The following is a 17933-nucleotide window of genomic DNA, read 5'->3' on the forward strand; positions in this document are numbered from 1 at the left end:
CTATGTCTGTATAAGAGTATGGGGTTTAAATAGAAGAACTGGTCCTAGGTCCATTTTCTGAGTCACTTGAAATTATTTAATCTCTCATTCTTTTTCCTCATCTACAAAAAAAGGAGAATAACTTTCACAGAGTAGCTAAGCTAAATACAAGTTAAGAGAAATTGCATGTTAAGTAGTACAAAACTATATTAAATGTTCATTATTATGCCTGTTTGAGTGGGTTTTTTTGGGATTTAAAAAATATAGTTCTTTAATAAGTTGGAATCTAAAAATGTAGTGTTGCACACATCATATTTCCCAAGTCTTTAGCTGTATTATGTCAGTCCTTGAAATAGTGTAGTTGGATTCTGGATGCTCTTTTTATCAACAGTAGCCTTCTATTATTAGGTTAATTTTAAGAACTAATATTCCAACTGGCAATATTATACTGTCATCTGTATAAAGCAGGTTTGCAGGCTGTGAGGTAAGTTGGTCCTCCCCTTCCCATTTCCTTCAGTTTTCTTAGTTACAGGGGTAATGAATCAGAGTTAGAACTGCATGTGTGGTTGTACCGATTGTTCTGCACAAAGGCCCTCAGTTAAGAGGGTAAAGGCCCTAAAATCTAGTTTCCAATCACTTCAACAAGCTATATGTAGAGAAAGGGGCACTTGTCTTCAGTTCATCTAGGCATATATGTGTGAGGGTCTGTCTAGAAGAGGTGGCTTTTGATGACTTGCCCAAAGTGGGTACCTCTCTCTCTTTTTTTTTAATGTGCACAACAATGGTATGTGGCAGCTGGCTTCCCAGAGAATGGCCAGTTTTGTGCATCTTTTCCCAACTCCATGTTCAGTGACATTGGATTGGTGGCTTTTATTCATCTTGTTTGTATGTATATAGTACTGGGGTTTAAACCCAGGGGTCCTATACCACTGAGCTACATTCCAAGCCCTTTTTATTTTTTATTTTGAGACAGGGTCTCGCTAAGTTGCCCCAGCTGGCCTTGAACTTATGATCTTCCTGCCTCAGCCTCTCTGTGTAGCTGGAATGAAAGGCATGTGCCACCGTGCCTGGCTATAAGAAGTGGTATTGAAATAACAAGTAAAAAAAAGCAAAGTCCTAAATAGTTTAATATGTTCTTAGTTGTATTTTAATGGGGAGATACACACACACACACACACACACATACACCCACACATATATACATATCCAGATTCTTGATTTTATTGACTTTTTGAATTTATAAATCTATGATTTTTTTTTCAGTGCTGGGGATTGAACTTAGGGCTTCACACAAGCCAGGCATGCACTCTTCTGCTAGGTATATCCCCTCCTCACAAGATGTGGGTTTTTTTTTTTAATATTTATTTTTTAGTTGTACACATACCTTTATTTTGTTTATTTATTTTTATGTGGTGCTGAGGATCAGCCCAGGGCCTTGCATGTGCTAGGCGAGCACTCCACCACTGAGTCACAACCCCAGCCCAAGATGTGTTTTTTAAAAACACACTTTACCTCTAGAGAGGGATGCTGGGAAACAACTTTAGGAAAAAGATTATTTTTTACATGTCACTCTGTTGTGGTAGTCAGCTTCTAAAATGGCCCCCACGTTCCATGTCTCCTGGTACTCATGCCCTTGTATAATTCCCTTTTCTTCAGTATAGGCAGGACCTATAACTTGCTTCTGATCCAGAACACAGTACCTGTGATGGGATGTCACTTCCATGACATAAGATAGTGACTTCTGCCTTGCTAGCAGACTCTTTAATGGCCTTAAGAAGCAAGTTACCATTTTGGACAGACCTCTATGCTAGGACCCGAAGGCGACCTCCAGTCAGGATCAGAGGTCACCAGTCCAAAAGCCCCAGATGAACTGAGTTCTAACAATAAAACAGGCCCGTAAGCAGATCCAACCTCAACTGAGTCTTCAGGTGAGTCCTGTACCCTGACTGGTACTGAAGTATCCAATGAAGCTATGCCTGTGTCCAGATTGCGGACCCACAGAAACTATAAGAGTGTGTGCTGTTTTAAGCTGCCAAATTTTGGGATGATTTGTTATCCAACAATAACATACAGCTGTTTCATTTTTCCTTAAATATATCCTTCATGTTTAATTAAGAATAAATTAGGGGCTGGGGCTGTAGCTCAGTGGCAGAGCACTTGCCTGGCATGTATGAGGCACTGGGTTTGATCCTTAGCAACACATGAAAATAAACAAATGCATTCTGGGCTGGGGTTGTGGCTTGAGGGTAGAGTACTCGCCTATCAGGCGTGAGGCGCTGGGTTCGATCCTCAGCACCACATAAAAATAAAATATCAGGGGCTAGGGTTGCGGCTCAGTGGTAGAGCACTTGCCTAACATGTGAGGCACTGGGTTCGATCCTCAGCACCACATTAAAAAAAATGAATAAACAAAATAAAGGTATTGTGTCCATCTATAACTAAAAAATATTTTAAAATAAATAAACTACAAAAACATTTTAAAGAATAAATTAGTTAAAAACACCTTCCAGCAGGGCACGGTGATGTAATCCCCAGCAACTCTGGAGACGGAAACAGGAGGATAGTGAGTTAGAAGCCAGCCTCAGCAATTTAGCAAGCTCTAAGCATTAAGTGAGACCCTATCTGAAAGTAAAAATTAAAAAGGACTGGGGATGTAGCTCAGTGGTAAAGCACCTCTGGGTTCAGTCCCCAGGACTGGAAAACAAAAAAAAACACCCCAAAACCTCCCCCCAAAAAACAAAAGCAATACTGACTTGACTTAATTTCCTTTCTTTCAGATTCCATATTCACAAACAACCTTCAAGTTATCCTTCTAGGCTCCCAATTGTTCCTAAACTGTGAAGAGGATGCCTTGAATAAGTCATCTAAGCATTCTGGTCATTGGAAATGAATATACTCCCTTTTAAATAAATACAGTGGTCTTCTGGTCAATACTTGAGTCACCTATGAAGACAATTGAGAGAAGAGCATCAGCCCTGGCATAGTGGATCAGCTCTGGACATGTGAGGGCAGTTTGGGATGATTCCATTAAGCTCCTTGTTAGTATCTCAGGCCGGGTAATGAATTCCACCCATCCTGCCTGGTAACCTTAGTTACCAGGGTCAGGATTTCCCTTTCACCTGTAACAGCTTTTATAAACCAACAACAAAAACAACTGAAACAGGTCCTATTACAGAGCTCTACCTTGTCAAATTCAATCAAGTTTTAATGTGTGGGCTTTTTTAGTTGAGTGTTTCTTCAAAGCACAAAACCAACAATTTTCTTCAGTATAAGTAGTATTTTCCCCTTTGTACCCAAACAATAGGCTCATATAGTTTAAAAACAAAAACAAAAACAAAAAACAAGCTGGGTATGGTGGTGCACGCCTCTAATCCCAGCAGCTCAGGAGGCTGAGACAGGAGGATCCTGAAGCAACTCCGTGAGACCCTGTATCTAAATAAAATACAAAATAGTGCTGGGGATGTGGCTCAGTGGTTGAGTGCCTCTGAGTTCAATTCCAGTTGCCAAAACAAAAAAACTATTATGCTAGTTCTAATTTTTTTAAATCAAAGTAAAAGTTCTTTAAATTTTGTGTTCAAGAGTTTAAGCATTTGACTTTTTCATTCTTTCTTCCCTTTTCCACTCCAGATACAGATAGCCTTTTTTAACACCTTGACTTTGATATCACTGGATTTCACTTAGGTTTCTAGATATAGCATAATTCACTTGGTTTAACTGAAAATATGCAATTGTCCCATATTTTTTGCTTCAACAACAGCCTGCAGTTAATTATGATCAAGAGAAAACTTGTCATATTTCACTGCTTTTTCATATTTCACTAGATTACATAGTAGAATTATGAGTCAATTAAGTTTTCCCCATTTGTACTCTCTTGGTGTATGTGGAAATCCCAACATATGAGTGCTGATTAAAGTCTTAATTCTTATGTATTCTGTGCACCCTGACTTTTTAAACCATTCCTTATTTAAGAAATATTTCAAGGGGAAAAGCTCCAGAAGTAGACCTACCTATCTCCCTTCCACACAAGCTCCTACCCTCATTTTTTCCTTCCACCTCAAATCTTCAGAATCTTGGCCAAACTAAAAAAGCAGCTAAAGAAAGAAAGCAAGGCTACAATGTGAGGCTGGTGTTAAAAACCTGTTCCTATGAGAGTTAGCATATGTCATTGCAGTGCTAACTCAAAAGATGCAAAAATTCATTGGGTTGGCAATGACTAAGTTAAAACAGTGCCAATAGATAACCCTTATTGATAGCTAAATCCCAAAATTTCCATAAAGGAGTTTTAATGTCTTATATCTAACTGTTGTGGGCAAAGGGCTGGATCTACCTTATGGACTGTCTGCCTGCTGAAAACCAAATTATGTTTTCAAACCTCCAGACCTGCCTCATTATCCTGAAACCAGATACACTGATACACTAATCGTGACAGAGCCCAGCAATTGCTGGTCATTCTTCCTCAGAACTAAAATCACATTCTTCAAATTATAAATGAATCCAAATTAAGTAATGGTAATGTGTAACTCAATTATAATTGAGTTGATAGAAAGTTGGTAAGAGTATAATTTTAAAGCAGCTTCTTTTGAGAGAATATACAGAGTTCTTAAAGTGTGCAGTTGACCACAAGTCCAGAATGGGAGCCAGGTACTGTGGCACATGCTGTAATTCCAGCCTTTTGGGAGGCTGAGGCAGGAGCATTACAAGTTTAAAGCCAGCCTTAGCAACTTAGGGAAGTCCTGAGCAACTTAGTGAGACCCTGTCTCAAAATTTAAAAAAAAGAAAAAATTAAATGGCTAGGGATGTGACTCAGTGATAAAGTGCCTCTCTGGGTTCAATCCCCAGTACCAAAAAAAAAAAAAAAAAAAAAAGTTCGGAATGGTCTGGACTGTAGGGACTGGGGAGTGAAAATATTTAAAAGGGTCTGAATAAGTAGGCCCAAAATGAATTCATTCTAAAATAAATTCAACTTCCTACTTACTAGCAACATGAATATTTACTTGTAGGAAAACTCTAGATTACACTGCTATGAAAAAAGTCCATTAATTCTTTGAATCAAATAATAAAAGCAGGAGAGAGAGGCCCTGCTAAGTGTGGGTGGTACTACTGACAGTTTGGTGGTTGGATTGGGCTTTTCAAAAATGATCACATTTGCAACATGAGTTTAACACAATATTTTGACTAGTGATTTCATGTCTGTAAAGGGTATTAATTGTTTGGGAATTTTCTCCAATGTTTAGAAGCTTTGTGTTTTGAACACATTGATTGATTAGTTAGTCTACAGCTGCTTCTGGGTGCTCAGCAATTTTCACTGTCTTGTTGCTATGAGACAAGGACGTCTCTGAATTCGCTAATGTGACAGGCATCAAGAAGAGCTGCTGGGCTCTGCCGACTAGCCACAGTGCCATCAAGCGGTCATTTAGCAAAACTGCTAGAGGAAATCAGTTTGTTTCCACTGTTCTCTAAACTCGTCTCTTTTCCAAATGAATTAGCAGATTAAGTGAACAGTGCAGAATTGTGTATTTTTATATATATATATTCTACATACAATATAGAATATTTTTCTGCAATAAATGAATCATGCCACAGTAAACAAAATGGCAAAGTTGAAAGCATGATAAATTGGATGGTCAAAGACATCGGTCTTGAGATCCTCTTCCGAATGACAATGAGTTTGGTTTAGGTCTTTCAGTGTCTCTTCTGCTCTAAAAGTCTTTATTTCTTTGTTTCTCTTACATACGGTTCTTAGGGAGCAGCATAACCTCAAAGTTCATCCTGGTCAAGGATATCCAACAAATTTTGGTTATGTGACTTCAAAGTGAGTTTGAGCAAATGACAGCCAGGAGGGACTGTTCCCACAAGGAGGGGATTAATTGCTAAATTTATCTAGCAAATGACTCAGCTCCCCATGTGCTCGATGGAAATAGACCTGGTAAATTTGCCCTTCCTAAGCAAGAAGTCTGGCCCAAAACTTGTGATGGAAGACTCACAGGGAAGCTTATCTGTGTAGGATGTACTCTCAATAGCAGGTTGGTGGGATTAATGCTTCCACTGAGGATTAGAAGAAAGCAGTATTAGAATTCCACCTCAGAGGATGCATTCATTCTTTCTGCCTCCCTAATGGTTATGGGATCCCAGAGCCAGGTGGGAGCACTATTCTGCTCTGCATCCTGCTTTCTATGGTCACCCACCATGGACGCCCATTTGGGGCCTATGTGACTGGATGCATAGTGCACCTCATTGTGTACCTGGTAAGACTGGGGTCATTTTCTTATTCTCTCCAATTGACTGTATCTTTGTGGCTTAATTCTAATTCTTTTCAAATAAATGTGAGGTGTGGTGAATGTTGTTATTTTGTCACTGAAACTTAAGAAATTGTCAGTCAGTGCATTATATCCAGTTTCCTTCAACCTCAGGATCAAGTAAAATGCCAGAAATCCTGAATAGTAAACTAAACAAAAAAATACACTTTATTACATTCTTAGAGAACATAGCTGAATTTCATAAGACTTTGAGGCTTGCTTATGACTTTATTAACACTTTTGTCATTTGGGGGGGATTTGAAAAAACAACTCTACAACAGCAGTATCAGGCTGTCTCACTGAATTTCTACCTATTGGGTATCTCACAGAACACTGAAGACAGAATGGAGTTTCAAAATCACTTAGAATAGCCCAGTCCTGTGGTGCACATTTGTAATCCCAGTGACTCAGGAAGCTGATGTGGAGGATTGCAAGTTCAAAGTGAGCCTCAACAACTAAGAGAAACTCTGTCTCAAAAAAAAAAAAAAAATTAAAAATCTGGGGGTGTAGCTAAGTGGTAGAACACTCCTGGGTTCCATTCCCATTACCACCTCCACACAAACAAAATCATCTAATATAACTCTTTAGTTTAAACCCAGACCTAAAGATTAGTAAAAATAAAATCGAAACAAATTACACTTTTTATAATATAATTTTAAAAAATAACATTCCATTAAAAAAGACAAAAACCAAAATCTATTGCAGGGGTCTTTTCTACTTTTTAAGAAGTCCAAATGAAATAAATATATCTGGTTCGTTGTTAATTAGAGTACCATTTGCCAACAAAGAATTTGAAGTGGAGGAAAAGGGAGAAAGAAAAAAAATACATATACTATATTTTGAATTTGTTGGTTGAAGGAAGCATCTCAACTTAAAATTTTCAACTCTGTAGATGTTTTATAGATTCAATGTTTTGTTATTATTCTTTGCCCAAAATACCAAACCTAGTTTTGTGTTATTTCCTGGTGTCTATGAAGTGGGAATGGACAGCTTCCCTCTCTGTGTGACATTAAGCAGCCCAAGTTCAAGAACCAAACCACAGCCAAGGGAAAAGTGAGGGCCAGCTCATTAAATTCTGTCTACACTTTTAAGAATAGCCAGATTTTTTAGACCTTACAATTTCAGCATAGTGGTCAGGAGAGCCATCAACAGTAGACCGGGGGTGGCCATTTGTATTTTCTAAGAAGACATCTGAAATGTCAAGGAAAGAGCCACAGACTTGCAGTCAGAGAATTGGAGTCTGACTGCCAGCCCTGTCTCATTCCAATTTGTGGAAGTCACATAATTTTGAGTGCAGATGATGATGATGATAAACATGTCACAAAATTGTTGAGGATAAATTGAGACAACACCTGTAAAATTGCTGAACAACTGGAGTTATTATTTGCAGCTCTTGTAGAGTATGAAGGTGTATACTAGTCTTGACTGTAAGCCCTTTATTGTTTAATTTTTTTTAAAAAGTTCTGAATATGATAGTTCTAGATTTGAAATAATAGAGACCTGGGAACCAGAGGAAAAAATCCTAAGTTATCACAGGCAAAGAATAGTGTGAGTTTGGCTAGGTATATTGTGGTCAGCTGGAGAGAGATGAAGGGAGGGAAGCTGTGGCTGGTAATGGCCTCATGTCTGAGTTTCTGGGAGAAAGGGAAAGGGTGGATCCTACCTGGATGTCCTGGTAGACAGTACTAGGGCCAGGCGGTTGAAGGTTTCCCCCAGCATGCCTAACAGGGAACCTGCTCATTTGCTTGCGTATAATTTAAAAAAGGGAGGTAAATGTCCTAGAAACAGTCTAAATGCGACAAAGGTATGAGGAAAGAATCACATTGACTTTAAATTTTCAAGGCTTTCATCAGCTGCTTGGATTAAGGAAGGATGTAAAGGAGACAAGAAATTTAGGCAACCCTGTAAGCATTCTTCCCCTGAGAATCCTAATACCTTGCTGCAGTACACCTCTCAGCAAGTTCCAATGTATGGAACACTTTTTTTGTAGGGGATTTAGCCAGTGATTACTTGGAAGAAGGTAATGTGAAAATACATACAGTGTTAACTCTTTCTAAATGCTGCACAGTAGAAGAAATGCAAGTAGCTCAAATGAATGTCATGGAGAGTTTCATAGAATACAAGCCAATAGTTATAAATATTCAGTAGGAAGAAGAAAAAAATGAACAAACAGGATGAAGTGGAATCATTAACCAAAGAGTATGTATGATTTATGCTTTTTTGGACCTAATAATAATAAAAAATAGGTAAGAATTTTTTATACACCTAATATAGTAAAAGGACAGCTGAATATCATTTGAAGTTGAGTACTTTTCCTAAAACATAAAGCAACTAGACAGATACTTCTCAGAAGAAGATATATAATTGATCAACAAATATATGAAAAAATGTTGTTCAACATCTTTAGTTATTAGAGAAATGCAAATCAAAACTACTCTTAAGATTTCATCTCACAACAGAATAGAAATAGAAAGAAATAGAAACAACAATAAGTATTGGCAAGGATGTGGGGGGAAAGGCACACTCATACATTGCTGGTGGGACTGCAAATTGGTGCAACCACTTTGGAAAACAGTATGGAGATTCCTTAGAAAACTTAGAATGGAACCACCATTTGACCCAGCTATCCCATTCCTCAGGCTATATCCAAAGGACTTAAAATCAGCATATTACAGTAATGCAGCCACATCAATGTTTATAGTAGCATAATTCACAATAGCTAAATTGTGGAACCAACCTAGATGTCCTTCAGTAGACGAATGGATAAAGAAACTGGTATATATACACAATGGAATATTACTCAACATTAAAAGAGAATAAAATCATGGCATTGGCAGGTAAATTGATAGGATTAGAAAATATCATGCTAAGTGAAGCAAGCCAATCCCCAAAATCCAAAGGCCAAATGTTCTTTCTGATAAGTGGGTGCTGATCCATAAGGAAGGGCAGGCATGGAAAAATGGAGGAACTTTGATTGGGTAAAGAGGAAGGAGGAGGAGGTATGGGGGCAGGAAACATGGTGGAATGAGATGGACATTATTACCCTAGGTACATGTATGACTGCATATAAGGTGCAACATTACATCATGTACAATCAGAAATGAAAAGTTGTGCTGCAATTGTGTACAATGAATCAAAATGCATTCTGCCATCATATATACCTAATTAAAATAAATAAATAATTTTTAAAAAAAGCAACTAGAATAAAAACCACAAGTATAACCAATAAATGGGTACATTTTACAAAATAACTCAGCTGAGTGAAAAAAATGTAAAAAATTTGTCTTTATAGTTAAAGCTTTTTAATCTCTGACACATAACAATAATTGAAAGAATTCTGAGAAATCAGACAAAAGTATTTGGTGGATTTGAGTTAATGGGCCAAGCAAGCTTCTTTTCCTTGGCTTCTCTGTCAAATGAATCATAGATTGAGTCTTTGGTTACATTTTTGGCTATGGGAGGGATTTCTGAAATGCCAACATAGTTCTTTTTGGCCATCCTTGAACTTGTTGTGATAGTATAGGCATTGCTTCGGTAACATTTCATTGAGGACATGCAAAAAGTCTCTTTCATCCCTCTCCTAAAATTGGCATTATAAATTGAATACAGAGTAGGTTTAGAGGCTGAAGAACTAAAGGATATCCATGTGATAGCTGTGAAAACAAGGGAACTTTTCTTAAAATCTTGTTCATGGGGGTGCCACAGCTGAACTATATGAAAAGGCAGCCAAGAAAACAAGAACAACAGATTTAAAATGAGGAACATCTTGACTGTTTTCACTTTTGTCCTTGGGACAATGTTCATTGTCCTCCTCACTGTTCGGCCATCAGTGCCTATTCTCCAAATATACTTTATGACCTTCTGGTAAAATAAGATTATGAGGACAGATGGAATCACAAAGCCCACCAAGAAGTGGATGACAGTGTAAGCAGTTCCTTCCCAAGAGGAAGGGAGGAAATAATTACAGTGACTGTCCCAGTTGGAGCCATAGAAAAAGAACACAGGGGTCACAAAGGCTGCATCAAAGATCCATGATGCTGCAATCATTTTCTTGGCTTTTTCTCTGGACACCTTGAAGCTCAGTGGGTAGACAATAGTGTAGAACCGGTCAATGCAGATGGAGAGGAGAACATAGATCTGGACACCTGGAGTGAGATATTGAAAGTATCGCACCATCTTGCACATTGCGGTACCCAATGTCCACCTTCCAGTGGTGAACTGGAGCAGGACGAATGGAGTGCTGGCCACGCTTATGAGAAGGTCAGCACAGGCCATGGAGACCACAAAGTAGTTGGTGGTAGACTGAGTCCTCCTGCTCCTATGGATAACCAAACAAACCAGGGAGTTGCCAAAGATAGAAAACAACCACAGAGCCCCAAAGAAAATGCTGGCTGTGGCCACTTCCCCCGGTTTCAGTCCATATTGAAGGTCTGTTCTGTTGCTCATCCAGTTGGGCTCCTCATATAAATCCATCAGGTCATGGCTTGGCAGAGGCATGGCTGTTTCAGTGCAGCTGTGGTTCTGGAGGGACACCAGAGGTGTAGGAATAACCATAGGTGGCTTGCTGTGATCCATTCTGTGAGCAAAAACCATACTCACTTTTTTTCTCTTAGTTCTGGATAAGAAAAGAAGAATGAGGGCTCCTGTTAAAATGGTGTCAATATAGACTGACTACTAAAACTAACAGTTTTATGACAGATTGGTTATCATCTGTCAATGAGCGGGGCTTCTGCACTAGCAGGAAAACATAATTACTACCTGAAGAATTGCTGCGCCCCCTCCATTTCTTTTTCATTTTAGAAAGAGCTCAGGCTCTCTCTGGACTCACCATTCTGACCCTTAATCAGATGTGGTAGAACTCATGTCACACCCTATCCCTGTACATGTCATTGTCTCCTTCACCCACTGAGGGTTCACAGAGGGTTGGGGAGCTCAAATCTGGCTCATGGTAAGTTTGTTACCACTAGCTGAAGAAGTGTTGGAAGTCTGGCCAACCAGGTGACAAGTTCCTAGATGTCATAACACACAATGAAGCTGCAAGAGAGAAAAGCTTGGGCAGAAGGAAACACAGACACTGGCTGTGGAAAAGGCAAATAGGAGTCTGTGAAAACAGACTGTCTGGCTATGGAAGAGCCCTTACTGACTGCAAACCTTCTATTAGAAAAACATTATGGTAACACATGGAACAGTCAGCACTGCTCTTAATTTAATGACATCTGTAAACAGCTTCCTTTTCCAGAAGATGATGCAGTTCGTGTACTAACAGTGTGCTACCTACCAATGACGTTACTTTGATGTCATGGTGTTGTTATTGCTTCATGAAAGAACATACAAACTGAAAAACATATGAGACATCCTCTCATGAGCAGATTACCAGAGACAGACAATTCAAAACAACACAATGTAATTGTTAACATTTCTCAAACAACTTTTAAAAGCTTATGATCCTTACGATATAAAATAATATTATAAAGTCTAGCCTTTATTTTATACTTTTTTGTATCATCCAGTGAGAAAAAAATTGACACTTTCTAATAGGTTCAAGAGAATTTCAATAATTGTGGGTCAATTAAAATTGAAGTGATTTTAGTCATAGTTGGAGTATAAAGGTTTACTTTGGTCTGAATTAAGTAGAAAGAGAAAGTACAACTATTGAACCCACAAAAACTATAGCAACTATGATTATTGCGGTAAGAGGTAAAGATAAACACAGATGTTTTCAAAAATTTACCAATTAAAAGTAAAAGGCCCATGTGGGGTTACAGCCCCCGTGTTTGTTGTACAGAGTCCACCAGCCTGTGCCATGAGGGGACGTGGCTCTGTCAATAGGCACTAGTGGGGACTATTTTCCCTCTTGGTGGATTCCTGTGACTATACCTCATAAGAAACATTTCTGGAATGAAAGACAGGATTAAAGAAGTTTTTAATAAAGGAACTCTTCTTAGAGACACATTTTTTTCCTTGGAAGATTTTTTTTTTTTTTTTTTTTTTTGCACTGGGGATTAAACCCAAGGATGATTTACCACTGAATCACAACCCCAGTTTTTTTATTTTTTATTTTGAGACAGTCTTGCTAAGTTGCTGAGGCTGGCCTTAAACTTGTGATCCTCCTGCCTTAGCTGCTTGAATAGCTGGGATTATATATATGTGCCACCAAGTCCAACTGTTATCTTGTTGATGAATTAATTCTTATGGCATTAAGAAATATTCTTTATCTCACAGCAGACCCACAAGCCTCAAGGACTGACTTAAGGTATCTCTGTCAAGATGTGAAGTTCCACGCCAAGAAAGAGTGTTCCCATGCCAATAACTGTTCCTATTTTCTGCCTTATGTTCTGCCCTACCCAGTCTAATAACCATACCCCTCCCATATGCCCTAATGCCTCCTTCTACATGTTGGCCAGGTCTTTTTTCTTTAAAATAATTTTAACTGACACATAATAATTGTGTTAGGCACAACCAATATTTTCCATATTACAAAATCAGGATATAAAGTGTCAAAACAGGACACATACTTTAAAGTTAGTAATGCTCTAGAAAACCTGGAATGCATGACCCCCCTCTTATGTGAAAATGATCTTTTAACTTTCATATTTGTACAACCTTCAGAATTTCAAAAAACAAAAAGTTTTTTTTTTTTTAAGACTTAAAGCTTAAAGCTTTTTTTTTTTAATGGCTGAGGCCTTAAACAACAATAATAACACAGGAGTCAGTGGCACTGGCACTTTTCCTTCATCGACACATACATATTTTAAATCAGTGAACTTCCATTTTCTCTTCCTCTCACAGCAAGACTCTGCAAAGGAAACTCAAGTTCACTGCTACAGCTAAAGCCTTGAGAGGCCTCCTGCCATCATTTTCTCCAGCTGCTTTACCGCATGGAGAATGCTGATTTCTCCAGCCCCAGCCAGCACCTAGAAGCCAGGATCCTGATGCTCAAAACAAAGTCACAGGAGTTCTGAGTCCAGGGCTCCCTAATGGTGGCACAACTTTTCTGACTCTATCTAAATTGCTGCAGCTCTGTTTATTTATTCAATAAACTAAGAAACTGCTTGGTATTAGAGAAACAAAGATTAGGAAGGCATTATAAAATAATCGGTCTTCGGGGGCTGGGGTTGTGGCTCAGTTGTAGCACACTTGCCTGACATGTATGAGGCACTGGGTTCTATTCTCAGCACCACATATAAATACATAAAATAAAGTCTATCAACAACTAAAAAATATTTTAAAATAATCAGTCTGTCATATTATAACAATTTGAAAATAATTATAATTAACTGTTAAAAACAGACATATTTACAAGGAGCTAAGAAACAGAAAAAATAGACTCAATTTTGGGGTAGGAAAGGAAAGGTTTCACAAAGGAGCTGAGATTTGAGCCTTACTGCAACATTTTACAAGTTTATTTCACTCTAGCTTAGCAATAAACTGAAATTTACCAGGGAGCCTTAAAAAATACTGATGCTTGGATCCCATCCTCCAGGGTTCTAATTTAACTGGTATCATATGCAACCTGGACTACAGGATGTTCCAAAGTTCCCCAGGTGATCCTAATGTGCAGCCACATTTTAGAATCTTTGCTTTAGGGGCTGGGCACAGTGGCCCATGTCTGTAATCCCAGCTACTTGGGAGGCTGAGGAAGGAGGGTCTCAAGTTCAAGGTCAGACTTAGCAATTTAGCAAGACCCTGTCTCAAGATAAAAAAAATAAAAAGGGCTGGGGGTGTAGCTCAGTGATAGAGCACCACTGGGTTCAATCCTCAGTACCACAAAACAAACAAAAAGAATCACTGATTTACAATTATTTCCATGTTTCTGTCTGCCCCACTGAACTATTGGCTCATGGGGGAGGAGGTGTTATTCTGTCTCTGTTCTCTACAGCTTCTACTGAAGTTCTTTACATTAGTAATTGCTTATTAAATATTTAGTAAATTGGATTCTTAAGGACAGAGAACTAAAATAAATGACTCCTTATTCTCTGTGGCTCTGCTAGGACAATTAAAAACCGGATAGAAAATAATTGTGCATTCTCAGGAAGCTGAAACATTGATGACCACAGTGATATTGGAAAACATGACTCCTGATAAGAGCAGGGCAGATGTGATCTAAGTCACCCAGGTCAGCAGCTACATGAAGCCAAAGCCTCATCTAAAGGAGAAGAAAGGTAGGTAGGTATCCTCAGACAGGTTCTGGGAGTTTCCCACTCCCAGGGAAACTTGTCTGCTATATTAAATTCTAAGGCTCCAAAGTAAAATTTCAGAAAAGCCTCCTCTGCTCTATCAATTTGGAAACAAACATTCTTCCAGGGAGTGTTTCTGAAATACAAGGGCTCTTTAGCAATTATATCACAGAGCCACCCATATGTGGTCATTTCAGGAGTGACAAGAATTCTTCATCTCTTTCCTGCTCCGACTTACTGTTCACAGCCAGTTTTGAGACTGCCAATGTATCATACTCCATTAGGTAGAGGACTGAAGGCCTTTTTAAATCTCTATATATTATCTAAAAGTACAATCACTTATTAAATTATATTACTATCTATCCATACTCTAAGAGATGTATTTAATATATGGGTGGAGAAAATGGTGATGGGTACAGAACTAGGGGCTAGGTAGGCCTCTGCAATCAGGTAACTTGGGGAGCCTGAGATGTTACTAGGCCTCATCACTTGATATTATAATTTTTATTTTGTACGTTTGTCTCCTCCATTAGGTTACAAGTCTCTCAGGGATTATGCCTTGTCTCTATATCCCTGGGATATTTAGATACTAATAAAGATTCACTAAACATATGAATGGGCACATATGTTAATAAAAATTATCCAATACTTGAAAAGATGGCAAAGGTATTGTTGTGCTGGGATGCACACCCCACACAGTTCCCTGGCAAACCTAGGACTTCCATATGCTGGACAAGCACTCTACCACTGAGCCACACCCTCAGCTCTATGAGACATTCTTAAATGGGCCTTCCTCAGGATTATTAATCCTCTGGAAAAAAATGAGTCTGTGCTTGTTTTGCTATTTACTATTCAACCAGCACATAGACACTATGAAAATTACATGTCAACTTGTTGATTTTTGCATAAAAAATGACTCCAAAGTTAATGAACTTATTGCCTTGTAGGACATTAACCAACTTATGTCTACTTAGCTGAAATTGTTTTTATACTAACAATGTTTTTTTAAAAATGACTATAAATATCTCTTAAAAGGTTCTTGGAACCAGCCTTATTATTTCATTGATTCTTTCAGTAGTAAGTTAATAAATCTTTGATATATATTCATTCTGTATTTGTTAAAAAGTCACAATTTTAACTTTTTGAAAATCATACTTTTTATGGCTAGCTGGCAGAATGAATGGATGAGTGGAAGCTAATATAAGAGGGAGGGGAGGAAAAAGGAAAAGAGAGGCACAGATGACAAACTCTGTGCTCTGCTAAGGGCTATTCCTGACTTTGTGTACCAATTGCTGGTTAGGGTTTTCTTTGTTTGTTTTAAAGACTCAAAAACCCTAACAAATGATTTTTATCCTCCTGAAGTTGTGAAGATTCACAAACATTCTCACCATTTTGGAAGACCATTCTTATTTCTGAGATTTGCTTAAAAATTTAATATCATTCAGGCATGGTGGCACATGCCTATGATTCTAGCTACTGGAGGGGTTAAGGAAGGAGGATAAGAAGTTTGAGGCCAGACTGGGCAACTTAGCAAGACCCTGTCTCAAAATAAAATAAGGATTGGGGATGTAGGTCAGTGGTGGAGCATCCCTGGGGTCCATCCCCAGTCTAGTAATATATACATACATACATACATAGAATTTTTAAAAAAATTAGGTGTAGTTGGACACAATATCTTTATTTTATTTATTTATTTTTATGTAGTGCTGAGGATTGAACCAAGCACCTTGCACTTGCTAGGCAAGTACTCCACCACTGAGCCACAACCCCAGCACCACACATAAAATTTTTATGTGAAAATTTTTACAGTTTTAAAAAAGAAGCATTTTCTTTTTTTTTTTATTAGTTGCTCATGACAATACAATGATCTTGACATATCATACATTTGAATCAAATGGGGTATGAATTCTCATTTTTCCTAGTGTACAGGTTGCAGAATCACATTGGTTATACGGCCACGTATATACATACATCAATACTAGTGTCTATTTTATTCTGCTGCCCTTCCTATCCCCCCTCCCCTCCCCTCCCCTCTCATCACCTCTCTCTACCCAATCTAATGTGACACATTTCTTTCTTTTTTTTTCTTCCCCCTCACATCATCATACATGTATTTTGTATAATGATGAGGGTCTCCTTCCATCTTCCGTGCAATTCCCCTTCTCCCTCCCATTCCCTCCCACCTTTCTTCTCTATTTAGTGGTAATCTTCTTCTCATGCTCTTCCTCCCTACTCTATTTTGAGTCACCACCCTTATATCAGAGAAGATATTGGGCATTTGTTTTGTAGGGACTGGCTAAAAAAGAAACCTTTTCTATAGAATGGGAAGTATCTACTAGACCTAAGCAGATACATAATGCTATTTACTATAGAGCAGAACAGAAAGATTAATTACAGTGATGACGGTAGGTATAATGTTGGTATCACCCAGAGTTAATATTACTATGATCAGGCATTTCTTATGCATAATGCTTCAATGTAGGTAATGTTATTACTCTGTTTTACAAGTTTAAAAGCCTAAAGTTCTTCCTCTCAGGTCATATGGTTGGAAAGACTGCCTTGTCCTTAACTGTCATCAGGGCTTCATGTCCACTGAGACCACAAAGGGCTTGATCCGAATTCAGAAGGTCAAATGGGCCATACAGGGGTAGGTCCTTCTGGACTCTTCATCCAAACATAGGAATATGAAGCTATTCCCCACAGCCTCTTCCTACCCACAGATACATCTGTTCAATATGCCAGCTCAGAAATATGTGACACAGCAAACACTTAAAAAAAAGTCACTCCCACCACATACTGCATGGAGGCTTAGCATCAAGAGTGCAACAGACACATTGGTCTGGAGATACAGCCTTTCTTCAGAATAAAGGGTGTAAGAGCGTTGGAAATGTAATATATGACTGATGATTAATTTGTCTTTTAAACACAGAATGAAAGCAGAGCTCCAGACTTCAGTTTGAATTGAAGAGGAAAAGGTTTGATCAATGATGTTACCTACATAGGAAACTGTCTTTTTATAACTTAATTGTTTTATTTAAAAATTATATGGTGGTAGATATTTTTTATTAAACCTTTCCTTGTTACCTAGGCTTGGCTTGCCTGCACATAAAAAGAGAAACATGCCTGTAGCAGTAGTGGGCTGCCTTTGGTTTACATGGGGTTCCCCTGAGCCTGGTTAGGGTTTTGTTTGTTTGTTTTAAAGACTCAAAAACCCTAACAACTGATTTTTACCCTCCTGAAATTGTGAAGATTCACAAACACTTCTTTCCTATACACACTTCTTTCCAACTCAGGTTCAATGACATCATGTTGGTATCATGAATCAGCTATGATAGGAATGTTCAAAGCAGGGAAATAGACAAAACACCACAAAGCAGGGGTCTTCTCTTTGTAGAGCCAGTTATTAAACATCTATCAGCACACCACTTCCAGGGGATCAGGGTTTATAGGGCAACCAATCCTGCAGTTCTGAACTTATATG

General features: G+C 38.4%; 1 protein-coding gene across 2 annotated transcripts in view; it reads right to left on the bottom strand.

Annotated features, from left to right (window-relative positions):
• Window positions 1-9620: 9620 nt before the first annotated feature.
• Window positions 9621-17933, bottom strand: part of GPR19 (G protein-coupled receptor 19) — a gene marked incomplete at its 3' end in the record, with an annotated part of 41432 nt that continues 33119 nt past the window's right edge. For both annotated transcript variants that reach the window (XM_081309833.1, XM_081309834.1), the window contains one exon: window positions 9621-10890. In XM_081309833.1, the coding sequence (XP_081165959.1) occupies window positions 9621-10868 (1248 nt within the window). In that variant the 5' untranslated portion in view covers window positions 10869-10890. The remainder of the gene's footprint in view (window positions 10891-17933) is intronic.

The sequence above is a fragment of the Spermophilus citellus genome (genome assembly GCF_964194105.1).
Source record: "Spermophilus citellus genome assembly, chromosome: 10".
NCBI classification, from domain to species: domain Eukaryota; kingdom Metazoa; phylum Chordata; class Mammalia; order Rodentia; family Sciuridae; genus Spermophilus; species Spermophilus citellus.